General features: G+C 37.2%; 1 protein-coding gene across 1 annotated transcript in view; it reads right to left on the reverse strand.

Moving 5' to 3' along the window:
* Positions 1 to 2,318: 2,318 nt before the first annotated feature.
* C8H11orf65 (chromosome 8 C11orf65 homolog) overlaps positions 2,319 to 27,518 on the reverse strand; it is a 100,817-nt gene continuing 75,617 nt past the window's right edge. The window contains 4 exon segments of the mRNA XM_033410167.2: positions 2,319 to 3,352; positions 3,354 to 3,376; positions 5,714 to 5,769; positions 11,862 to 12,032. Of these exon segments, the coding sequence (XP_033266058.1) occupies positions 3,224 to 3,352; positions 3,354 to 3,376; positions 5,714 to 5,769; positions 11,862 to 12,032 (379 nt within the window). The 3' untranslated portion in view covers positions 2,319 to 3,223.

Consider the following 27,518-nt stretch of genomic DNA (forward strand, 5'->3'; position numbering starts at 1 on the left):
GATTTGAATAGGTACTTCACCAAAGAAGATACCAAGTGGCAGATAAGCATGTTAAAGATCTTCAATATCATAAGTCATTTAGGAAATGCAAACTAAAATCACAATGAGATGCTATTCACTATACATCCCCTAGAATTAAAACATTTGACAACACAAGGTGACATAAACCAAGTGGAGCTACTTAAGTTCATTGCTGGTGGAAATGCAAAATGGTACAGCCACTTTAGAAAAACAGATTCTTATAAACATTTGCTAAAATGACCATATTATCCAAGGCGATCTACAGATTCAGTGCAATCCCTACTGAATGACCAATGGCATTTTTCACAGTACTGGACCAAAAATTCTTTAAAGTTGTATGAAAACACAAATAGCCAAAATAATCTTGAGAACAGAGCTGGAGGAATCAGACTCCCTGACTTCAGACTATACTACAAATCTACAGTAATCAAAGCAGTATGGTACTGGCACAAAAAAAGAAATGTAGATCAATGGAACATGATAGAAAGCCCGGAAATAAACCCAGGCACATATGGTCAATTCATCTACAACAAAGGAGGCAAGAATATACAGTGGAGAAAAGGCAGTCTCTTCGATAACTGGTGCTGGGAAAACTGGACAGCTACATGTGAAGGAATGAAATTAGAACAGTCTCTAACACCAAATATAAAAATAAACTCAAACTGGATTAAAGACCTAAATGTAAGACCGGATAATATAAAACACCTAGAAGAAAACATAAGCAGAACACTCTTTGCTATAAATTGCAGCAATATTTTTTTGGATCCGTCTCCTAGAGTAATGGAAACAAAGCAAAAATAAACAAATGAGACCCAATTAAACTTAAAAGCTTTTGCACAGCAAAGGAAATCCTAACCGAAATGAAAAGACAACCTACAGAGTGGGAGAAGATATTTGCAAACATTGTAACTGACAATTTCCAAACTATATAAACAACTTATACAGCTCAATATAAAAAAAAACCCAATCAAAAAAAATGGGCAGAAGACCTACATAGACATTTCTCCAAAGAAGACATAAGGATGGCCAACAGGCACATGAAAAGATGCTCAACATTGCTACTTATTAGACAAATGCAAATCAAAGTCAAATAGGTATCACTTCACACCAGTCAGAATGGCCGTCATCAAAAAGTCTACAAATAACGAATGCTGAAGAGGGTGTGGAGAAAAGGAAGCCCTCCTACACCATTGGTGGGAATGTAAACTGGTACAGCCACTATGGAGAACAGTATGGAGGTTCCTTAAAAAACTTATTATAGAACTACCATATGACCCAGCAATCCCACTGCTGGGCATATATCTAAAGAAAACCATGGTTTGAAAGGATACTGCACCCCATTGTTCATTGCAGCACTGTTTTCAATAACCAAGACATGGAAGCAACCTAAATGTCCATCAACAGAGGAATGGATAAAGAAGATGTGATACATATATACAGTGGAATACTAGCCATAAAAAAGACAAAATAATGCCATTTGTGGCAACATGGATGGACCTATCATATTAAGTGAAATAAGTCAGACAGAAATAAATATTATGATATCACTTATATGTGAATTTTAAAATGACACAGATGAAATTATTTCCAAAACAGAAAGAGACTCAGACTTAGAAAACAAATTTATTTATTTACCAAAGGGGAAGGGGGAGGGATAAATTAGGAATTTGGGATTAACAGATACACACTACTACATATAAAATACACAACAGGGATCTACTGTATAGTACAGGAAACTATATTCAACATCTTGTAATAAACTATGGAAAAAGATCTGAAAATATATATATATATATATATATATATATATATCTGAATCACTTTGATGTACACCTGAAACGTAAAGCAAGTATAGTTCAATAAATAAATAGATATTTAAACATATTGTTTACCTCAGCAATTCCACTCTGAGTTATTTCCCAAGAGAAATGAAAATACGTATCCCCATAAAGACTTGTACATGAATGTTCATAGCAGCTTTATCCACAATGATCCCAAGCTGGAAAAAAACAATTGTCCATCAACCTGCTGAATGTTTAAAGAAATTGTGGTATAGCCATGTAATGGAACATTAGCCATTCTAAAAGCAATGAACTACTGAAATATGCAACAAGAATGAATTTCAAAAGCATAATTCTAAAGAAGCAAGACCAAGAAAGACTACATATAGTATCATTCCATTTATGTGACATTTTAGAAAAGGCAGAATTGTAGTGATTGAAAGGAGATCAGTCCCAGGGGAATGGCATGGGATGGGTGGATTGACTGCAAAGATGTACAGTTTGGGGGTGATGGAAATGCATGATACCTTGATTGTGGTGAAAACTGCATAACTATATATATATATATATATATATATATATATATATATATATATTTGTCAAACTGAGTACTTACAATAGGTGAATGTATATGTAAATTATATGAATAAATCTGATTTTTTTTCTTAAATATACATTAGGTCTCTGCTGAATTTTTTATGCTTGGGAGTATAAGCCTCTGGTCTGTTAGGATTGTAGACAGTTACAGTGTGATAAGTGTGATGATGGTTAGTAGTAGAGGGTTTTTATGGGAAGGTACAGTAATTCAGACTTGGAGGGTATGGTAGGCTTTGTTCCTTGACCTAACAGTCATCTCCAGTTTTCTATTCTTCCCACTGTGGAAGCTAAGAGAGAGATTTTTGCTTTTCTGGCTCCTTTAGCTAATGGTGCCCCTGTAACCCAGTTTTGTTCAAAGATGCCTAAGCTGAATGGCACCAGGGATTCTAGTAAGGCTTTTGCATTCTAATAAAAGGAGAACTTGCTACACTGCCCTTTTTCTTTTTTTAATGGAGAAAGGGCTCTGCCTGATAGAAATGCACAAATAAAGAATGCTTCAAATAAAGAAGAAAAACAATCAGACTGAGGGTTTTTTTTGCACCTAAGTATAATATTTTTATTTAAGTATGATTGTTAGAATACTACAGTTTCACAGAATACCGGGAATAATTTCTACATTTTCCATGGCTACTGTATTCAGTCTGATGTTCTATTTCTGTTTAATCCTCCTTACTTTTAATTGGCCTAGATTCTGTGCCAAGAATATACAAGTCATTCCAGCCAGAATAAACTATCTCTGATGGAATCAGGGCTTGAAGGGTTAAAGCTCAGAAAAGAAATTATAGTTTATAATTTTATATTTTTATATTTTTATATAGTTATAATTATATTCCATAAGTGGAATCAGGCCTTAGTCTAGTAAAAGTTGGTCCTTCATAAATATTGTCAAATGAAGTAACTTCTTGTGTTCCCATTTCCTCTTCCAATATATCTTTATAGTCATATTTTTTTTTCCTGTGCTTGCTCAAACCTGAAACCTAGAGAGGAATGACAAATATTTAGAAAGATGCAAGATATGACAGGATATAGACTTATTCAATATGCTACTGCATTCCAGGTAAGGTCTATTCCACATTCCTTCTCACCACTCTTAGAGCAGATATCTTTATATCCTATTTAACCGAAACTGAAATAAATGTCCCAAATTCTGAGGTCATCCTACTTTTCACTACCATATTTTATTGTCCATCTTTACAAAAGGTTCTGTAGGATCTGGGTTTGGGGTTTGACCTACTACTAGCTAGCTCTGTAATTTTTTTTTTTTTTTTTGCTAGCTCTGTAATTTGAAGCAAGTTATTTAACCTTTGTCTCAATGTCCTCATCTATAAAGGGGGTAGATGGGGATAATAATAGCACATGCCTCAGCATATTTTTGTGAGAACTAAGTGTGATGGTGCATGTAAAGAACTTGGCATTTAGTTAGTACTCCACAATTAACTATTAGCTAACAGTTCTTTATTCACAAATGAAGAGAAGCCATTTCTGTCCCTAGAGCTAAAGTTTCCAAATTCTGGATTTGATTTCCTCATGCTTCTTGAAGAAGTGGCACACATTCCCTCCTCTTTTCAATGCCAGCATCTTCAATATATCACCTTGTACTGCCTTCAGTTATGATGCAGATCTCCATTACTTAAAATAATTTTCACTTGCTCTTATGCTCCTTCCAATTACCATGCTGTATCTTTCCTTCTTTTCACAATAATCTTTTAGCTCAGTAATTTATATTATCTGCTTCCATTTTTGTACTTGTCATTCCTTTCAAGTACAAAATTCCTGCCATTGAGACTCTACTATGTTCTACACATTGGGAACTCAGTAGCAAACAAAACAAATAACTTCCTGCCCTCAAGTGACGACAGTTGCCTAAACCTGTTCTCCAGAAGGCCATCAACTGCATTAAACCCCTGAAGTGGAAACCACAGTGTGTTTGAGGACCAGGCTAGATGCCAGTGATGCCAGGTTGTGAGCCAGGGGGAGAGAGTGGGACATGATAAGGGTGGAAAGCTAGACCAGCCTCCAATAAAGATGTTAAAAAAAAAAAAAAAAAAAAAAAAAAGAGTATGGGTTCTAGAGCTACCTAGTCTCAATTCAAATCCTGGCCCTCACAGTAACTGACCTTGAGCAAGTAACTTGGCATCTCTTTGCTTGTCTGTAAAATGTAGGTAATAGAACCTGTCTCGTTGGGTTGTTCTGAAGATCAAATGAATCAATTTTATAAAACACTCTAAGACAGCACTTCCACATGGTAATTGCTAAAGAAGAGTTTGTTAAATAAGTGTTTTGTTTTAATTATGCTGATTTAAATTTGTAGATCACTGTCTGTTGTGTGGGGAATGGACTGGAGGAGTATAAGTTTAGAGACCATTGCAGAAGCTGCAGAGGGATGATGGCAACTTGACTGTGGTGGTGGCAATGAGTTGGAAATAAGTGGATAGGTTCAAGCTAATAATAGTTAACATTTATAGAGTATATACTATGTGCCAAGCACTATTCTATGCTCTTTACATATATTATCTCTTATTACCTCACAACAATATATGAGCTAGGTACTATTGTTATTTTCATTTTATAGATGAGGAAACTGACCAAGTAACTGGCCCAAGATCATACAGACAGTAAACAGTAGAGCCCAAAATCAAAACCAGGCAGTTATGAATCAGCACTCCATAATTATAACCTCTTTGTGTTACTGCCAATCACAGATGACAGTGGGACAGAACTCATACACTCAGATTATATGAAAACTATAATTAGGCTTTGGCTATGTTAGAATTATTGGTACTTCTGGAATAGCATTTATTTTGCCAAGTGAAGTTTGCTCATTAAAAATTATTACTGAGGGCTTCCCTGGTGGCGCAGTGGTTGAGAGTCCGCCTGCCGATGCAGGGGACAAGGGTTCGTGCCCCGGTCCGGGAGGATCCCGCATGCCGCGGAGCGGCTGGGCCCATGAGCCATGGCCGCTGAGCCTGCGCGTCCGGAGCCTGTGCTCCGCAACGGGAGAGGCCACAGCAGTGAGAGGCCCGCATACCGGAAAAAAAAAAAATTACTGAAACATGATATGCAACATTTTAAAAGGAGAATTCATTTTTTTAAAAAAAACATGTTATCCAACTCTAAATAAAATAGAAAATTTCCTTCTATTCCCAAATAACAATTTTATGTATAAAGGCAAAAATGACTTGGCAAATTTATTTATGTCTATATACTGTGCAGAGTGCTAAAGTGTTTGTTAGGTGCTTAGAAATGTGTACATGTCTGGAAAGTATTGTTTTTGTTTATAAGAATTTCCCATTATTGCTAAAAAAAACACCTACTTTTGAAGTTAGCTGAAGAGTTGCTTGTAGCAATTTCCTTCCAGTTGGCAATGTACCTAAGCACATTACATAGACATTCATTAAATTAAATTGATTTATTAGTAAGTAATAAATTGATTCATTAGTACATACTTAGACTACTTCTAAAATTCTACTTTATCTATGAAATCTTAGATTAATGGTGACAAATTCACTAGTCCAAATGTTTAATTTCATTTTTTTTTTTTTTTTTTTTAAGTATGAGGGCCTCTCACTGTTGTGGCCTCTCCCATTGCGGAGCACAGGCTCTGGACGCGCAGGCTCAGCGGCCATGGCTCACGGGCCCAGCCGCTCCGCGGCACGTGGGTGGGATCTTCCTGGACCGGGGCACAAACCCATGTCCCCTGCATCGCCAAGCCCAAATGTTTAATTTCTTGACTTTCCCACCTCCAAGTAGCTCTCATGCACCTAAGGCAACCCATAGGACAAGGAGTTGGAGGAGTTATGAAAATGGTGCCTACCATCTACCACGTTGGTGCCCTTTGGCCTCCCACCAGCACATGTCTCCTCATTTTATCCCGTTCCATTCCTGCTAGATCATATCCTCAACTGAGTGACAACTAAGATGTTAGTTAACTTCTAAATTAAAAGTACGAATGGAAAACTCTGAGAGGAAAAAAGTCATGGGAAAACTACAGCAACAAAACCTTCTCCTTGGTTCTGGATTGCCAGACCTACTGTCTCTGACGTATACATTTAAATCATTTGGTTTATGATCTTATTAGAGAAATGGTGCTGTCTTTGCTGTGTCCAGTAAACATGAGATCATATTCAAGCAGGGTACATGCAGTTGCCATTTCAGTTCCCTAAACAGAGACTGAAATAGGGAGACAGATGTAGCCCGAGAAGAGGTAGATAGGGAAGGACAAGTATGATGAACTAAGAAGATGAGAGAAAGCTCCGAGGCCCAGGTTTCCTGTGACTTATTGCATCACATTTTGGTCTCTGTATCCCCCTTTCCCAAGCCTCCTTTCTTACAACTGTACCCAAGAAATCAGGTAAGGAGTTGATCACAGCAGGTGCTAAAATGAAGCTGGCTGAGAAAGGAAGAGGAGGATTAAAATTGTCATGTAATTCAGAAAACACTGATTTTCATTTGAATTATTTTACTTTTGTTAACTTTGTATTCCTGAATTTTTTTGTTATGAGAAGGTATATATTATGCAATGGTGTTTAATTGTAATAAAATACTGTGTCTAAGTCAGCTCGTTCTTGTTACTGCTACCTCTTGTTACTCCAAGAACTTTATTCTGTGGCCTTAAATGAGATAGTGCTGGGTCACTGTTAAGTGAAAAGATGCAAGATAATAGCAGGTGGTTTAAACCCTTTCCAGGACCTCTTAGTTGACAGTTCAATCTGGCTTAACCTTAAATTTAGGCAGACTTTGTGCTTTCAGTGGTTGCTCAGGAGCACTATGAATAGTGGGTGTCAATAATTCTGCTTCCTTAGATTCATATACTGAAAGATTTTCATTCCACCTTCAAGTTACCAAGATAAAGGACCTTTGATCAATTGTATGCTAAACCCTGACAGTCTGGGGCAAAAACTTATGCCATATTTAAGGTTGATCACTGACCCTGCTTTACCTGAGATCAGGATATGAATTTATTCAATTGTTAAAAAAGAACTTCTCATCAGGGACATGACAGCAGTAGCCAATGAGAAATCAAAGCTTTACAAATAGAAGCAACAATCTGATTATAGCCTTATCATGCTGTTTATATAATAGAGCTGATCTAAGAAATTTTTGAAATTTTTTTTTAGATACTAGCAAAGTAAAGTATATGTGGACTCTACCGTGGATCCCTCAGGAGTATCAATTTAATACCTTAATGGCCTGGGGAAAGTCCCTAGCCAGAGTGGCAACATAACTACCTGTCTTAGAAATCAAAGGGGCAGCTTCAGACATAGAAACTACCCACTGAGAGCTCTCACCAACAGGGTTAATAGAACGTCAGGAAATTATTTAAGATACCCCAGCTGCTGATGACTTAATGGGTTATGTTAAATTTCACATGCAGTTTGAAAAATATGAAGATCCTAGAAGAGGAACATCCATCTCGCTAGAGAATACACCCCTGAAAATGCATCAGGCTGAATGCCAGCAGTAGGCAGAGTAGCCACTATGTGGCATTGTAGGTGACTCAGTAACAGCAATGCAGGCATTGCTTTATGTTCTAAGCACCTACAGCAATGTATCTCTGGATACTACAGAATCTGCAACAGTACTCATCAGTGTCCTTGAGTCCAAGAGTGAAGTTGGCTCTATCCAATCCATTCTTCAAAATTATAATAATATTGTACTCAATTGATATTGTTGCCCTGTGCATCTGAAGTTGTACATGGTTTCTTCCCAGGAGAGCATCCATCTGTCATAACAAGGGGCTAGCACAAAAGCCTTTGGGAAGAAACTGGTTTGTATCATTCAATATCAGTGTTCAACACATGTATGTCATTCTAATGGTCCAACTATCAAAAACTGTTTATAGATTTTGAAGGATACTCTCCAAGGAATTAGTGGCTACCAATTCTTCTGAAGGGAAAAATGACTTTGAAATTCTCATCAAATAAGGTATTATAAAGCCAGTTACAAATATCTAGACAACTACAAAGATCTAAGAGGGAAGTAGACTGTGGAGACCATAAATACACTGGGAAGAAGGTGCTGTCCTAATGTCTGCTCTCAGCTAGGGGAAGGTCTTTGCAAATTCTTGTCTTGCCTGAGATAATCAGTAGGCTGTGGTCAGTAATACTACTGAAATATTCCCAAATAATCATGCTGGATTCCATTTGAAATTTTTGTTGTCTAGAGATCAGTAGAAAAACTTGCTTTCTAACAATTCCAAGTGGGTGCCAAATTATGCTCAAGTCAGAGAACGAACTGATAGAGGTTGTACATAATTTGGAAACATGAGGTATCTGCATTTTTTATTTATTTATTTTATTTTTATTTATTTATTTACATCTTTATTGGAGTACAATTGCTTTACAATGTTGTGTTAGTTTCTGCTGTATAACAAAGTGAACCAGCTATATGTATACATATATCCTCATATCCCCTCCCTCTTGCACCTCCCTCCCACTCTCCCTATCCCCCCCTCAGGTGGTCACAAAGCACCTAGGTGATCTCCCTGTGCTACGCAGCTGCTTCCCACTAGCTATCTATTTTACATTTGGTAGTGTATATATGTCCATGCCACTCTCTCACTTCGTCCCAGCTTACCCTTCCCCCTCCCCGTATCCTCAAGTCCATTCTCTACGTCTGCGTCTTTATTTCTGTCCTGCCCCTAGGTTCATCAGAACCATTTTTTTAGATTCCATATATATGTGTTAGCATACAGTATTTGTTTTTCTCTTTCTGACTTACTTCACTCATATGACAGACTCTAGGTCCATCCACCTCACTGCAAATAACTCGATTTTGTATCTTTTTATGTCTAATATTCCATTGTATATATGTGCCACATCTTCTTTATCCATTCATCTGTCAATGGACACTTAGGTTGGTTCCAGGTCCTGGCTATTGTAAATAGTGCTGCAATAAACATTGGGGTACATGTTTCTTTTTTGAATTACGGTTTTCTCAGTAGTGGGATTGATGGGTCATATGGTTGTTCTATTTTCAGTTTTTTAAGGAACCTCCATACTGTTCTCCATAGTGGCTGTATCAATTTACATTCCCACCAACAGTGCAAGAGGGTTCCCTTTTCTCCACACCCTCTCCAGCATTTATTGTTTGTAGATTTTTTGGTGATGGCCATTCTGACCAGTGTGAGATGTTACCTCATTGTGGTTTTGATTTGCATTTCTCTAATAATTAGTGATGTTGAGCATCCTTTCATGTGTTTGTTGGCAATCTGTATATCTTCGTTGGAGAAATGTCTATTTAGGTCTCACCATATCAAAGCTAGATGTATTTATCCCATTACATATAGAGTATATGATACCAAAAAACCACTTCAAGTTTTCCTGGTTTATTCTGTTTTTATCCTTTTCTCCATGAAGGGAAGCCATTAGGAATCTTCTTCACCTACCAGAGAAGGGTGTTAGGGGATGATAGTGGGGAAAGTCTTGTGTAGACTGAGATGCTCATTTATTTCTTCCCTTTGAACTGAATTGTTTTATTCTTTTGTATTCCAGTAGTGATAGAATATAGGTTACTGGGTGTGGATTATTTTGTAATCTTTCACTGAAGCTAGCTGGCCCTTTGCTGAATTAGCCAACTGTATAAGGCAAAGGCAGAGCAGGATTTCAAAAGCTTTCCTGAGAGAATTCTCTATCCTGCCCTCATAAGCTCATTCAAAATGGACCTCCCCTACCTCTCTCTCCTTTCTTTACCATCTTAGGAAAGGAAAAAGTACAGCATTATGACTCCTTTCTTTGGATGTCATTTCTTGCATCATTATTACCATCTGTATGTATTCAGTGCCTCAGAAACCACAAATGTACTGTCTATAAGGAATCCCAGTACTATGCTCTGGACAAGATATTGGGGTTATTGAGTCATAAAATCTTTTCACTATTTATTAAAAAAATATTTTAGCACATCTACTATGGGTGATTAGCTCTTTATTCCTTCTTATCTTTCTTTTTTATTTTTATTTTAATTTATTCTTCCCATAATTATCTTTTTTTCTATTATTCTTATTTTCTCATTTTCCTTTTTTCTTAGTCATTCTTTCCCTTTTTTCTTTGTTTCTCTTATCTTTCCTTTTCTCATTGTTCTCTACTTCCTCTGGCCTCTTTTTTCTGGTCTATTTTTCAATGGTGGTCAACCTAATTTTTCCTATTTCATGTTTTTATCTCCCTCTTCCAAATGTCTTCCTTTTTCTTATGTTTCTTTACTTACACCATCTTTGTTTTATTTTTCCTTCCTCTTCATCCATGCAGTATTCACATTCTTTATTGTAGCTGAGTAAATAGTGAATATTTTTAAAGCTTTATTGAGATATAATTCACATCCCATAAAATTTGCCCATTTAAAGTGTACAATTCAATGGCTTTTTAGTGTATTCACAGAGTTGTGCATCCATCACCACAATCAATTTTAGGACATTTCATTACTCCAAAAAGAAACTTCATACCCCTTAGCCATCACTTCCCAATCCCCACAAATCTCTAAGCCCTAGGCAACCACTAATCTACTTTCTGTCTCCATATAATTTGCCTATTCTGGACATTTCATATAAATGGAGCCATACAATATGTGGTCCTTTGTTATTGGCTTCGTTTACTAAGAAGGTTCATCAGTGTTGTAGCACGATCAGCATTTCTTTTTATTGCCAAATAATATTCCATTGTATGGATATATCACATTTTAATCATCAGCTGATGAATAGATTGTTTTTAATTCTTTGTTATTATGAATAATGATATTATGAATATTCATGTACAAGTTTTTATGGACATGTGTTTTCATTTCTCTTGTGTATATACTGAGGAGTAGAAATGCTGGCTTGTATGGCAACTCTATGTTTAACCATTTGAGGAACTGCTGGATTGTTTTCCAAAATGGCTATACCATTGTACATTCCCACTAGCAGTATATAAAGGCTCCAATTTCACCACATCCTTGCCAACACTGGTACTATATGTCTTTTTAATTATAGCTATCTTTGTGGGTATGAAATAGGATCTTATTGTGGTTTTGATTTGCATTGCCCTGATGACTATATGAAGTATTTTAAAATTTCCATCACACAAAATAGCCTAAAAATGTTTTTCAAGGGCCGAAGTATGTCACTGAAAAATTATAATTTTTTAATGTCCCACACAGGAAGATTGGTGAATACAGGCTGAGGAAATTCTTTATATTATTAATTTCATGTTCTTAGCCTTGTTTCTATATCCCAAAGTAAGAAGTAAAGCAGACTTAGACTAAGGCATAAGAATAAAGTCTGTTAATAAAGAACACCCAAATATATTTTTTTTTCTACTTTTAGATCATCCCTTTTTTATCTTTCTCCCTCATTTCCTCTTATTTTCTTTCTAGACAGATAATAAATATTCAAGTTGTTTTTTTGAAGATTCAACATGGGAGTAGGAAATATTAGAAAGAAAAATATCTGATGTCTGCCCTCGCTCCCCAAGAATAGCAACATGTACTTACTCATCAAAGTTGAGTGTGTTTGTCCAGTTCAGCACTTCATCCACTTCCCATTCCATCACAGAATCTATTCCACCATCTTCGATAGCTCTTATTAGCCCTTTTGTTGCTGTGTGAATTAAACCTAGAGTTTCATGATTTGTTGACTTACCCTCCAGGTTTCCTGTGTAGTACCTACATAGAGGAAAGGAAGGGAGATATAAATCCTTTGAAATATGTGACTGCTAGTGGATGCAGTTAATCTGTATTATTGCTGTGAAACTATTTACAAAGTAAACCAAGTTTTCATCCAATTTAATTCAAATACTGCTAAGCCAAGTTGTATGTGATGGCATCGTCTGGAAAAAACAAAAGAACTTAATCGGCCACACTAACCAGAGAAGCCTCATTTCAAAATCACCTCTCAGTAAGTTGTACTGTTGTGATACAAAGAAAAGCTAAGTATTAAATCACTGAATCATAGAATTATAGAGTCAAAGGATCTTGGAGATAACTACCCCAATTGTTTCATAGGTGATGCAATAAATCCTGGAAGAGTAACCTTTACAAAGTCATGTGGCTAATGGCAGATAGGATGCAAGAAGGGAAGGGGAAAAAGGAATGAGAGTAAGAGGTAAAAGGAAGAGTGATATTAACATCTTCTTTTGTGTCAGGTACTTTTTATACATAATTTTTAATTCTCTTTAAAAAGATAGCTTTTTAGTTTTTTTGTCACAGTTATTTTTATTCCCATTTTATGAATGAGAAAATTGAGACTTGGAAAAGTTAAGAAATTGTTCAAGATCATGTAAGTAGTAAACATGTATACATCAGAACCAGTATTCAAATCTGACTCCAAGTCCAGACTCCTTTGGCACACTGTTCTATCTTATATTAATCTGAGCACATAAATGAATGCACCCACCAAACATGAGCTAAGTAGAGAGAAGTTAGTACCAGGAATATTAAAATATACTGGGGTTTTTGGTTTGTTTGTTTGTTTTCCATTTTAAGGTCTACATTGGTATTCCTTTCTAAAGGTTAACCTATTCTGAAATTTTGTATTAATTTATTAATTTGACACTCATTTATTGGAAGTGGCTTAGAGGTGGTGTAGAACAAGGACTGGTATCAAACTACCTGGCTTTGAATCTTGCTTCTGTAATTTACTAGCTATATAATCTTTGCCAAATAAGCTAGCCTTTCTGGGCATGTGTCCTCTTCCTTCAAATGGTGATCATAATACTACCACCTCTGCCTATGTTATCTTCTAGGAGTTTTATGGTTTTAGATCTTACATTTAGGTCTTCAATCCATTTTGAGTTCATTTTTGTGTATGGCATAAGGAAATGTTCTAATCTCATTCTTTTACTTGGAGCTGTCCAGTTTTCCCAGCACCACTTATTGAAAAGACTGTCTTTTCTCCATTGTACATTCTTGTCTCCTTTGTTGTGGGTTAATTGACTGTAAGTGTGTGGGTTTATTTCTGGGCACTCTATTCTGTTCCATCCATCTATGTGTCTGTTTTTGTGCTAGTACCATACTGTTTTGATTACTGTAGATTTGTAGTATAGTTTGAAGTCTGGGAGAGTGATACCTACAGCTCTGTTCTTCTTTCTCAAGATTGCTTTGGCAGTTAGGGGTCTTTTGTGGTTCCATATAAATTTAGGATTATTTGTCCTAGTTCTGGGGAAAATGTCTTGGGTATTTTGATAGAGATTGCATTAAATCTGTAGATTGCTTTGGGTAGTATGGTCACTTTAACAATACTAATTCTTCCAATCCAAGAACATGGTATATATTTCCATTTTTTTGGTATCATTTTCAAATTCCTTCATCAGTGTTTTACAGTTTTTAGAGTATAGGTCTTCACCTCCTTGGTTAAGTTTATCTCTAGGTATTTTATTCTTTTTGATGCAGTTTTATATTAGTTATAGCAGGTGTTTTGGATATGTCTCCTAAGGTAAAAGAAATAAAGTCAAAAATAAACAAATGGGGGCTTCCCTGGTGGTGCACTGGTTGAAAGTCCACCTGCCGATACAGGGGGCACGAGTTCGTGCCCCGGACTGGGAGGATCCCACATGCCGTGGAGTGGCTGGGTCCATGAGCCATGGCCACTGAGCCTGCGTGTCCAGAGCCTGTGCTCTGCAACGGGAGAGGCCACAGCAGTGAGAGGCCCACATAACGCAAAAAATAAAAATAAAAAAATAAAAAATAAATAAACAAATGGGACTTAATTAAACTTAAAATCTTTCCACAGCAAAGAAAACTATCAACAAAATGAAAAGGCAACCTACTGAATGGGAGAAAATATTTGCAAATGATATGACTGATAAGGGATTAATATCCAAAATATATAAACAGCTCATACAACTCAATATCAAAAAAACAAACAATGCAACTTAAAAAAAGAACAGAAGATCTGAATAGACATTCTTCCAAAGAAGACATACAGGTGGCTAACAGGCACATGAAAAGATGCTCAACATCGCTAATCATTCAAGAAATACAAATCAAAACCACGATGAGATATCACCTCACACCTGTCAGAATGTTGATCAAAAAGTCTACAAATAACAAATTTTGGTGAGGATGTGGAGAAAAGGGAACACTTGTACAAATGTAAACTGATGCAGCCACTATGGAAAACAATATAGAGGTTCCTCAGAAAACTAAAAATAGAACTACGATATGATCCAGCAATTCCACTGCTGGGTATATATAATCCAAGTAAAATGAAAACTCTAATTTGAAAAGATACATGCATCCCAATGTTCATAGCAGGGTTATTTACAATAGCCAAGATATGGAAGCAACTTAAGTGTCCAAAGTGAGAGAGTGGCATGGACATATATACATTACCAAACATAAAATAAATAGCTAGTGGGAAGCAGCCGCATAGCACAGGGAGATCAGCTCGGTGGTTTGTGACCACCTAGAGGGGTGGGATAGGGAGGGTGGGAGCGAGGGAGATGCAAGAGGGAAGAGATATGGGAACATATGTATATGTATAACTGATTCACTTTATTATAAAGCAGAAACTAACACACCATTGTAAAGCAATTGTACTCCAATAAAGATGTTAAAAAAACCAAACAAACAAATGAATGGATAAAGAAGATGTGGTATATATATATATATATATATATATATATATATATACAATGCAATATTAGCCATAAAAAAGAATGAAATTCAACTGTTTGCAAAAAGATGAATGGACCTAGAGAGTATTATGCTAAGTGAAATAAGTCAGACAGAGAAAGACAAATACTCTATGTTATCACTTATATGTGGAATCTAAAAACTAAAACAAGTGAATGTATATAACAAAAGAGAAACAGACCCACAGATATAGAGAACAAACTAGTAGGTTACCAGTGAGGAGAGGGAAGGGGGAGGGGCAACGTAGGGGTAGGGGATTAAGAGAGACAAACTACTATGTATAAAATAGATAAGCAACAAGGATATATCGTACAGCACAGGAAAATATAGCCATTGTTTTATAATAACATTAAATGGAGTATAATCTTTAAAAATATTGAATCACTATGTTGTACACTTGAAACTAATATAATATTGTAAATCAATTATACTTCAAAAAAATCCACTACTTCCTCCTAGCTTTCTTGAGAGGTTTAGAAGTGTAAATCCCTGTAAAGCATTTAGGACAAAGACTAGCACATAGTAAACATTCAATAAAAGAAGGCTTATATAATCCTGTGGCAAGAAATAGGACAGTGACAAGATATGTCCCTGCACTCATGAAGTTTCTGCTTTGTCAGACTTTAAATGGATATAATCCATGAGATTAAAAAAAAAGGAACAGCATCCAGGTTTCCAGCTCTAATCTTAGGTGTTTGTATATTTGGGAAGGTAAAACACGGAGGAATTCATAAAAAATGCATTCACCCCCAGCCTTCCAGCATTTTTGATTTCTAAATGCATTTTTGTTGTGGCATGAGAATTAATTAATAAATCTGGGCCACTGGGTACCATCATTCGTTCATTCATTCATTTAAAACATGGGTGTCTATTATGTTCAGGGAATAGAGAATATCTATTTTTGCTCTCATACTTTGCTGAAAGAGAATTATAAAACTTATTTCAATAATGTAATTCTGTTTTGAACTCTTTAAAAATTAGTCACTATTGAGTGGTCTATAATAGTCATAAAACAAGTTAGCAAGTACGAACAGAATTTCAAATACAATAGTGATCAGAAATAAAGATCGCTTTATAATACTCATAACTTGTTTTATAAATAGAGTGGTATTTTAAAAAGAAAACAAATACAATACAAAATTTGACTATAAATAATATTGCAATATATTCACTTTAAAATGTTCTCATATTTTTTCTAAACTAAAAAATTTAATGTTTAAATTTTTAAATTAAACTTTTTCTAAATATCATGACAGGGAGAGAAGTTTAAATGCAAAGACCTAGTAAGAACCAAGGTTGAAATTGGAAATGAGGTCAAGGAGAGCTAAGATCTGTAGGTACACAGGAAAGGAACAGATGTGAAAATCAGAATTCTTTTAGTAAGACAGAGGTTAAAAAAAATCAAGGTTTTGTTGATTTTGTTAACTGTTGATTCTCAGCAACAGTCAAATGGAAGGGTTTAAATGCCATCAATTACGAAAGCACACAAAGTAAAATTTCTCATTCATCCCCTGCAACCTTACAAAAAGGAAATGACACTCAGCCATAAGGATTAATGCATTCATTCATTCAGCAAGCAAGCAACATATATTCATTAAGCATCTACTGTGTCTGAGGCCCAGTGCTAATTAAGAAATAGAACAGAATCTCTGTTCTTTAGGCACTAAAAGTCCTAGTGGAGATGGCAGACAAATATACAGATAATTGCAAAAACATGACAATTGAGTATATAGAAGATCTATGGGGCACATCAAAAGGAAGTGCTTAACTATGTCTAGGTATGTCAGGGAAGGCTTCAGAAGGAGATATTTGAGCCAAGTATCAAAAGATGAAGATCTTGTTGCCATGTAGCTGGAGCCAGAAAAGAGCAACCTAAGGATAAAGAATATCATGTGGGATGTAGGTGATGGGGATTCCCTAACATGTTTCAGGTAAGGAAATGATTTATGTTTTAAAAAATCACCTCTGTCTTTATAGAGAGATGGAGAAGATATTAGAGACAAAGAGACCAATTAGGGCTTCCCTGCTGGCGCAGTGGTTGGGAGTCCGCCTGCCGATGTGGGGGACACGGGTTCGTGCCCCGGTCTGGGAGGGTCCCATGTGCCGCGGAGCGGCTGGGCCCGTGGGCCATGGCTGCTGGGCCTGTGCGTCCGGAGCCTGTGCTCCGTGACGGGAGAGGCCACAGCAGTGAGAGGCCCGCGTATCGCAAAAAAAAAAAAAAAAAAAAAAGAGACCAATTAGAAGGACTTGGCAGGTGAAGTAGAGTTGAGAATGATGAGATGCTACAGTGGGGAGTGAGAGAAATGTCAGACTTGGGAGATACTTTGGAAGCACAGTTAATAGAACCTAATGACAGATTACACGTAAGAGCTTATGAAAGGTAAGAAGGCTAGGACAACATCTACATTTCTGGCTTGGATGACTAGATAAGCTGAGGCCAGGAGGAATACTGAAAGGAAACCACTTTTATGATGCGAAAGATAAGAAATTCAGTTTTGGACCTGTTGAGTTTGAGATGGAAATGGCCATATAATTAGAAATACAGAGCTCAGTTATGGATGAGGATTGTTTTGAGAATAAATAAACATAGGAAAGAGAGAAGAAATAAAAAAGATTATTATTCATGTGCATTGGCTTATTACTAGATGGCTCCCAGCTGGTGCTATACCTGAGCTTCAGCAAGTCTTACCACCATTCTGTCAAAGCCAGCTGTTTCTAGGTAACGATGAGTGTATTTTGTTGTTCTGAGCCCATTACCACAATTCCTTTGCTGTACATGGGTCTCCTGGTTGTAGATAATGTTGTATGTAATAAAATGATGATGGATAAGGCATTCTATAATGAATGGTATTGCCATCCCTGTAACCCTGGCCACTTTGGGCAATCACTGAGTAGTGGCGGAAAATGCTGACATCCACGGGATGCATCATCTTATCCATCTGACTACTGACAGCTTTTTGCCTTATCTAAGCCCTTTGGAGGACATTCACAAGGACGCCAATATATTTAGTGCCCATTCTGAGTATATCTCTCCCCAGACCTAATCACGTTTTCCAACTTATTTCCAAGTCCCCAATCAGCTGAGAAACTTTTAGCTACTGCCCACAGTCAATAAGATCCCAACCCCCCTTGTATATGAAGTTGAGCTTCCTCCAGTTGTGCTCACTGGGAGAATATCCTTTCACCATTTTCTGGGCCAATTGAGGGATTGTAATCTAGTGACTATCTGGTTTTGGATGTTGCCAGCATCCTGTGCAGATCCACAGTGAATTAGACCTAATATACTCTCCCTCTGTTAACATGTCACAAGTGACTCCTCATGAAGCCAGAAGTATGGAGATGAACAGGAGTCAATGTAGCATAAGTAGGTGTTGAAGAAGTCTGGGCGACCTGCCCATACAGCTTACCTTTGGGCTTCTGGACCTTCTCAGACCCATTCTCATATATATACATCTACTTTATACTGAAATAATGCTGTATACTCTGTTTTACGGTTCAATGGATTAGATAAAATCCGGGTCAGTTCATAATCACATAGCACTTGGTATCCTACTGACAAGCTTCCAGTCTCTACCAGGACCCAGTAGCAAGCCTGGAACAAATTTTCAAATAATTTTTGACAGAGACGGGCACTACCTTCCTCCTAAACCCTAGAGGTGTGTGCTATGATCTTCCTATTAGGGCTCTTTAGAAGCTCCATACAGTTTTTCACTGTCTGCCAGAGACATTTCCAATACTGTTGGGACTGCTGGGCTATAAAGCCCAAGTGGTAGGGCAGCTTGACCACATTGTGAACCTGCTATCATGTTTTTTCTTACACCATGTCCCACTGGCACCTGCTAGCCTTATTAATTACCTAGTAAATGGGTTGGAGCAGCATGCTCAAATGTGGTATATTTTACCTCCCAAATCCAGAGAGTGTTGTGTGTCTTCAAGGTGCAAGGTACAGAATCTTGTCTCTCACTTTAGAAAGGATATCCCAAAATGTTTATAAGGTTCATCTATGTGACAGACCCTTAACTTTTTGCCGAGTTTATCTCCCTCCTTCTAGTGTGTATTTGTCCTGTTAAGTCATCTAGGGAGTTGTCATTTTCTACTCACCATGGTCAATCAGTATAAGGTCACCAGCGTAAAGGACAGGCATGATGTCTTATGGGAACTGAGATACCATGCCCCTGGGGACAAGAGCAAGAAAGCTGACATAGCTCTGAGAGAAAGATGTAAAGATACACTCTGTTATTTCCATGTAAATGCAAACTCTTCTCTTTTTGTTTACTGATCAGGATGGGAAAGAACACATTTGCCAGGTCAAAAGCAGTCTAACAGATGCTAGGGACAGTGTTGATTTGCTCCATTAAAGAAACCACATCTGGAGGAATCTTAGCTGCAATTTGTGTCACCACCTGACTTCTACCACTTCAAAGTTCCATTATTCCCAGTGAACTAAAGGAACCAATTCCATCACAATTTCCCCCACTGTCATCTTCAGTCTATAACCACCACAAATTCATCAAGAATTCTGCTGCTCCCCTAATTTCTTAATAACCTGATGAAGAGGATATCCTCTGGGTCGAACTGCGGTTATAGCCAGTGGGTGGCTAAACATATTGCACATAATAGGAACAAACATATGCATTCCCCAAGCCTTCAGAAATCCTTTTCTACAGTATACTAGAGAAGTTCAGGCATTTTGTAACTGTAGAGCTTTGGTTGAATTCAGGCTTTGATGAGCCACACTAACAGACCAAGCACCATTTCTGTTGTTGTTTTGGTTTGGTTTGGTTTTTTTTTGGCTGCACTGTGCTGCTTGCAGGATCTTAGTTCCCTGACCAGGGATAGAACCCATGCCCCCTGTGGTGGAAGCTCAGAGTCCTAACCACTGGATCTCCAGGGAAGTCCTTAAGCACCATTTATTTCTGGATACTCAAGCTAGCACATTAAATCCCTAATCTCAGGTGAGTGTGGCCATATCAATAAATTCAGCTCAATCAACTTCTGAACACCTTAGAATCCACATTCACACATGCTTCTGAGCTCCTGGCAATACGGATTGGTAAATTCTCGAAACTCTTTTGGTTTATAAATGTCATCTCCTCCTGGAGTAGATCTTGTTCCTCTCTGTCTGGACTGTCCTGAGATACGTCTCAGTGTGGACTGGAGGCATTGAGGAAATGGTTGTGGGGAAATCCTAAGGAGAATCAGCATAAGTGTGTGGGGCAACTGAGCCAGGTGCAGTCATTGAAAGGCCTTTATGCAGAGAAGGGCTGGTTTCCTCAAAACAGGGAGGAGGGTTTCCTCCATCAGCAGGAGAGTTTGAAGGCTCAAGGTTCTCAGCTTTGTCTATGTCTGCCCAAATATCCCCATCCCAGTTCTCAGCGTTCCACTTCTTCCCCACTAATGTCCTTAGCTAGCTTAGTGCACAAGACCTGTCTAGGTCTTTTGATTGCACTGCAAGCACTATGACTTTGTGACCTTTCAACTTGCCCTTGGATTGCCTCCAACTCACCCTGCAACCACAGGAGATGAAGGATTACTCCATAGAGATCTTCTGATTGTCTGATCATGTTCTTAAATTTTTTTTTTTAAACTTAGTGAGGTATAAGTGATATACAGTAGACTGTATTTAAGCTGTACAATTTGAACAGTTTTGACATAAGTATACACCTGTGAACCAATCACTATAATAAAAAAAACAAACAAATCCATCACCCCCCAAAGTTCCTTGTGCTACTTTGTTATCCTTCCCTCCCTCCTTTCCCCCACCCTCATCTCCAGACAATTACTCATCTGCTTTGTGTCATTCTAGATTTCTTTGTATTTTCTAGAATTTTATGTAAATGAAATCATATAATATGTACTCTTTCTTGACTGGTTGCTTTCATTCAGCATCATTATTTTGAGATTCATCCATGTTGTTATGTATGAACAATTCCTTCCTTTGTACTGCTGAGTAGTATTCCTTTGTATAGATATATCACAATTTGTTTATCCATCGACATTTGGGTTGATGGGTTGATGGGTTGTTTCTGGTTTTGGGCTATTAGGAATAAAGCAGCTATCAACTTGCATTACAACCTTTCTGTAGACATGTTTTTATTTCTCTTGGGTAAATATCTGAGTAGAATGGCTGGATTTAATAGTAGATGTGTGTAACTTGTAAAATTAAAAAAAACCTGTCAAACTGTTTTCCAAAGTGTGTGTACCAGTTTGCATTTGCTCCATATCCATGCCAATAATTGCTATGACAGACTGTTTTAGCCATTCTAGTGGTTGTGCAGTGGTATCTCATTACAGTTTTGTTTTGCACTTTCCTAATGACTAATGATGATAGTCATTAGTTCACTTGTGCTTTTTTGCTATCTGTATATTCATTGGTAGAGTGTTCAGATCTTTTGCCCATTTTAAAATTAGGTTGTATTCTTATCATTGAATTTTGAGGGTTTTTTTTACATATTCTAAATACAAGAATTTTACCATGTACATATTTTGCAAATGTTCTCTTCCTGTCTGTGACTTGCATTTTTATTTTTGCAAAAGTGTTTTCAGGAGAGCAAAAGCTTTTAACTTTGATGAAGTGCAATTTAACAATTTTTTCTTTTATACTTCATGCGTTCTGTGTCCTATTTAAGAAATCTTTGCCAAGTCACTAAGTGCCAAAGTCACTAAGATTTTCTTGTTTGCTTACTTTTGGATATTTTATGGTGTTAACTCTGATTTTTTTAAGGTCTCATAAAGTGTTTTTATTTTATGATATTTTTCAGATATATACATACTTTTCACATTATTTTCCATTATAGGTTATTATAAGATATTGAATATAGTTCCCTATATTATACAGTAAATCCTTGTTGCTTATCTATTTAATGTATACGAGTTTGTATCTGTTAATCCCATTTCCTAAATTATCCCTCTCCACACTTTCCCCTTTGGTAATCATAAGTTTGTTTTCTATGTCTGTAATTCTGATTCTGTTTTGTATATAGTTTCATTTGTATTATTTTTAGATGCCACATATAAGGGATATCATGTAATATTTGTCTTTTCTCTGTCTGACTTATTTCACTTAGTATGATATTCTCTAGGTCTATCCATGTTACTGCAAATGGCATTATTTTATTCTTTCTTATGGCTAATATTCCATTATATATGTATGTGTATATATATATATATATATATATATATATATATATATATATATATATATACACATCTTCTTAAACCAATCATCTGTTGATGGGCTTGGGTTGTTTCCATACCCTGGCTATTGTAAATAGTGGTGCTATGAACATTGGGGTACATGTATCTTTTCAAATTAATGTTTCTGTCTTTGCTGGATATATGCTCAGGAATGGGATTGCTGGATCATATGGTAGCTCCTTTTTAGTTTAAGGAACCTCCATACTGTTTTCCATAGTGGCTGTACCAATTTACATTCCCACCAACAGTGTAGAGGGTTTCCTTTTCTCCACACCCTCTCCAGCATCTATTATTTGTAGACTTTTTGGTGATTGCCATCCTGAAAGGTGTGAGGTGATACCTCATTGTGGTTTTGATTTGCATTTCTCTAATAATTAGCGATGTTGAGCATCTTTTCATGTGTCTGTTGGTCATCTGTATGTCTTCTTTGGAGAAATGTCTATTTAAGTCTTCTGCCCACTTTTTGACTGGGTTGTTTGTTTTTTTGATATTGAGTTGTATGCACTATGGTGTTAATTCTTATATTTAGATCTATGATCTTTTCCAGATGAATTTTATATATGATGCGAGATAAGGATCAAGATTCATTTCTCTGCATTTGAGTATCCAATTTGTTGAAAAGAATATCCTTTTCTGGGCTTCCCTGGTGGCGCAGTGGTTGGGAGTCCGCCTGCCGATGCAGGGGACACGGGTTCGTGCCCCGGTCCGGGAAGATCCCACATGGTGCAGAGCGGCTAGGCCTGTGAGCCATGGCCGCTGAGCCTGCGCGTCCGGAGCCTGTGCTCCACAGCGGGAGAGGCCACAACAGTGAGAGGCCCGCGTACTGCAAAATAAAATAAAATAAAATAAAGAATATCCTTTTCCAATTAAATTGCTGTGGCACCTGTGTTGAAACTCAATTAACAATATGTGTGTGGGTCTATTTCTCAACTGTCTATTCTGTTCCATTGATCTGTATGTCTATCTTAATGCCAATACCACAATGTCTTTTTTAAAAATAAATTATTTATTTTATTTATTTTTAGTTTTGGCTGTGTTGGGTCTTCGTTGCTGCACACGGGCTTTCTTTAGTTGCGGCGAACGGGGGCTACTCTTGTGGTGCACGGGCTTCTCATTGTGGTGGCTTCTCTTGTTACAGAGCACGGGCTCTAGGCGTGCAGTCTCAGTAGTTTTGGCACACAGGCTTAGTTTCTCCATGGCATACGGGATCTTCCTGGGCCAGGGGTCGAACCCATGTCCCATGCATTGACAGGCAAATTCGTAAACACTTCTCCACCAGGGACCCCCCACAGGGTCTTGATTACAGTGGCTTTATAATAAGTCTTAACATGAGGTAATGTAAATTCTCCAAATTTTTTTCCAAAATTATTTTGATTATTCTAGTTCCCTTGTATTTACATACAAATTTTCAAATCAACTTGTCAAATTCCACATAAAACCCTGCTGGAAATTTTGATTGTGATTACATTGACTGTATACATCAATTTGGAGAGAACTGACATCTTAACAATATTGAGTCTTCTGCTCCATTAATATCTTATGGCTATTTGTTTATTAAGTCTTCTCTAAGTTTTATCAGCAATATTTATTACTTTTCAGTGTACAGGTCATGTAGATTTTCCCCTCAATTTAGGCCTAGGTATTTCATATTTTCTGATGCTACTGTAAATGTTTTTGTTGTTTGTTGCAATGCAACTGGTTTCTGTACCTCACAGCCTTGATAAACTCACCTATTAGTTCCAGTAGCTTTTTAGTAGATTCCTTCGAATTCTGTACTTAGATGATCATGTCAACTGTGAACAAGGACTGTTTTAGTTCTTCCTTTCCAACCTCAGTGTCTCCCCCACCACTCTACCCTGCCACCCTTATTGCACTGACTAGGACTTCAATGCAATGTTGTAAAGAAGTGGTGAGTGCAGACATCCTTGCCTTGTTCCTGATCTTAGAGAGAAAGCATTCAGCCATTCACCATTAAGTATCATGTTGGATGCAGGCTTTTTATAGATGCCCTTCATCAAGTTGAGGAGGCTCTTATCTATTTCTAGTTTGCCAAGAGTTTTCATTACAAATGGTAATTTTGTAAGTAATTTCTCTGCATCTTTTGAGATGATCATATCCAGTTTTGTTTTTCAAGTCTGTTAATATGGTGGATTGCATTGATTGATTTCCAAATGTTAAACCAATATTGTATTCCTGGGATAAACTCCATTTGTTTATAATGTTATTTATTATCATGTATCTATGTTCATGAGAGATATTGGTTGTTATTTTCTTGTAATATCTTTTTTTCTCATAAGCCTTGAGTGGTTTTATATCCAATAACACTTGCCTCATAGAAAATGCTATAAATATTCCTGTAAGTACTTCTTTAGCTGCATCCCCCAATTTTAATATGTTGTATTTTCATTTTTTATTAAATCAAAAAAAAAAAAAAAAGTAAGTGTAGGGACTTCCCTGGTGGCGTAGTGGATAAGACGCTGCGTTCCCAATGCAGGGAGACTGCGTTCTATCCCTGGTTGGGGAACTAGATCCCACATTCATGCCACAACTAAGGAGCCCATGTGCCACAACTAAGACCCAGTGCAGCCAAATAAATAAATATTTTAAAAAAAGAGATTAAAGTAGTAGGAAGAAAAGTTCTTTATACTGCTGGTCCGTTCATGGTGATAGAACTCAGCTTTTGTCTGTCTGAAATGTTTTCTTCCATTTTTTTTTCATCTTTATTGGAGTACAATTGCTTTACAATGGTGTGTTAGTTTCTGCTTTATAACAAAGTGAATCAGTTATACATATATATATGTTCCCATATCTCTTCCCTCTTGCATCTCCCTCCCTCCCACCCTCCCTATCCCACCCCTCCAGGTGGTCACAAAGCACTGAGCTGATCTCCCTCTGCTATGCGGCTGCTTCCCACTAGCAATCTAATCTATGTTTGGTAGTGTATATATGTCCATGCCACTCTCTCACTTTGTCACAGCTTACCCTTCCCCCTCCCCATATCCTCAAGTCCATTCTCTAGTAGGTCTGTGTCTTTATTCTGGTCTTACCCCTAGGTACTTTATGACATTTTTTTTCCTTAGATTCCATATATATGTGTTAGCATACGGTATTTATCTTTCTCTTTTTGACTTACTTCACTCTGTATGACAGAGTCTAGGTCCATACACCTCACTACAAATAACTCAATTTCGTTTCTTTTTATGGCTGAGTTGTATATATGTGCCATTGTATATATGTGCCATGTCTTCTTTATCCATTCATTGGGTGATGGACACTTAGGTTGTTTCCATGTCTTGGCTATTGTAAATAGAGCTGCAATGAACATTTTGGTACATGACTCTTTTTGAATTATGGTTTTCTCAGGGTATATGCTCACTAGTGGGATTGCTGGGTCGTATGATAGTTCTATTTGTAGTTTTTTAAGGAACCTCCATACTGTTCTCCATAGTGGCTGTACCAATTCATATTCCCATCAGCAGTGCAAGAGTGTACCCTTTTCTCCACATCCTCTCCAGCATTTATTGTTTCTAGATTTTTTACTGATGGCCATTCTGACTGGTATGAGATGATATTTCATTGTAGTTTTGATTTGCATTTCTCTAATGATTAATGATGTTGAGCATTCTTTCATGTGTTTGTTGGCAATCTGTATATCTTCTTTGGAGAAATGTCTATTTAGGTCTTCTGCCCACTTTTGGATTGGGTTGTTTGTTTTTTTGTTATTGAGCTGCATGAGCTGCTTGTAAATTTTGGAGATTAATCTTTGGCAATTTTTTCATTTGCAAATATTTTCTCCCATTCTGAGGGCTGTCTTTTGGTCTTGTTTATGGTTTCCCTTGCTGTGCAAAAGCTTTGAAGTTTCATTAGGTCCAATTTGTTTATTTTTGCTTTTATTTCCATTTCTCTACGAGATGGGTCAAAAAGTATCTTGCTGTGATTTATGTCATAGAGTGTTTTGCTTATGTTTTCCTCTAAGAGTTTGATAGTTTCTGGCCTTACATTTAGGTCTAATCCATTTTGAACTTATTTTTGTGTATGGTGTTAGGGAATGTTCTAATCTCATACTTTTACATGTACCTGTCCAGTTTTCCCAGCACCACTTATTGAAGAGGCTGTCCTTTCTCCACTATACATTCCTGCCTCCTTTATCAAAGATAAGGTGACCATATGTGCGTGGGTTTATCTCTGGGCTTTCTATCCTGTTCCATTGATCTATCTTTCTGTTTTTGTGGCAGTACCATACTGTCTTGATTACTGTAGCTTTGTAGTATAGTCTGAAGTCAGGGAGCCTGAGTCCTCCAGCTCCGTTTTTCATTCTCAAGACTGCTTTGGCTATTCAGGGTCTTTTGTGTTTCCATACAAATTGTGAAATTTTTTGTTCTAGTTCTGTGAAAAATGCCAGTGGTAGTTTGATAGGGATTGCATTGAATCTGTAGATTGCTTTGGGTAGTAGAGTCATTTTCACAATGTTGATTCTTCCAATCCAAGAACATGGTATATCTCTCCATCTATTTGTATCATCTTTAATTTCTTTCATCAGTGTCTTATAATTTTCTGCATACAGGTCTTTTGTCTCCTTAGGTAGGTTTATTCCTAGATATTTTATTCTTTTTGTTACAGTGGTAAATGGGAGTGTTTTCTTGATTTCACTTTCAGATTTTTCATCATTAGTGTATAGGAATACCAGAGATTTCTGTGCATTAATTTTGTATCCTGCTACTTTACCAAATTCATTGATTAGCTCTAGTAGTTTTCTGGTAGCATCTTTAGGATTCTCTAGGTATGGTATCATGTCATCTGCAAACAGTGACAGCTTTACTTCTTCTTTTCCGATTTGGATCCCTTTTATTTCCTTTTCTTCTCTGATTATTGTGGCTAAAACTTCCAAAACTATGTTGAATAAGAGTGGTGAGGGACTTCCCTGGTGGTGCAGTTGTTGAGAGTCCCCCTGCCAATGCAGGGGACATGGGTTCTTGCCCCAGTCCAGAAAGATCCCACATGCCGCGGAGTGGCTGAGCCCATGCGCCATGGCCACTGAGCCTGAGCGTCCAGAGCCTGTGCTCCGCAGCGGGAGAGGCCACGACAGTGAGAGGCCCGTGTATCGCAAAAAATATATATATATAGAGAGAGAGAGTGGTGAGAGTGGGCAACCTTCTCTTGTTCCTGATCTTAGTGGAAATGCTTTCAGTTTTTCACCGTTGAGGACAATGTTGGCTGTGGGTTTGTCATATATGGCCTTTATTATGTTGAAGAAAGTTCTCTCTGCCTGCTTTCTGCAGGATTTTTATCATAAATGGGTGTTGAATTTTGTTGAAAGCT

Source organism: Orcinus orca, chromosome 8 (genome assembly GCF_937001465.1).
Source record: "Orcinus orca chromosome 8, mOrcOrc1.1, whole genome shotgun sequence".
Taxonomy (NCBI): Eukaryota; Metazoa; Chordata; class Mammalia; order Artiodactyla; family Delphinidae; genus Orcinus; species Orcinus orca.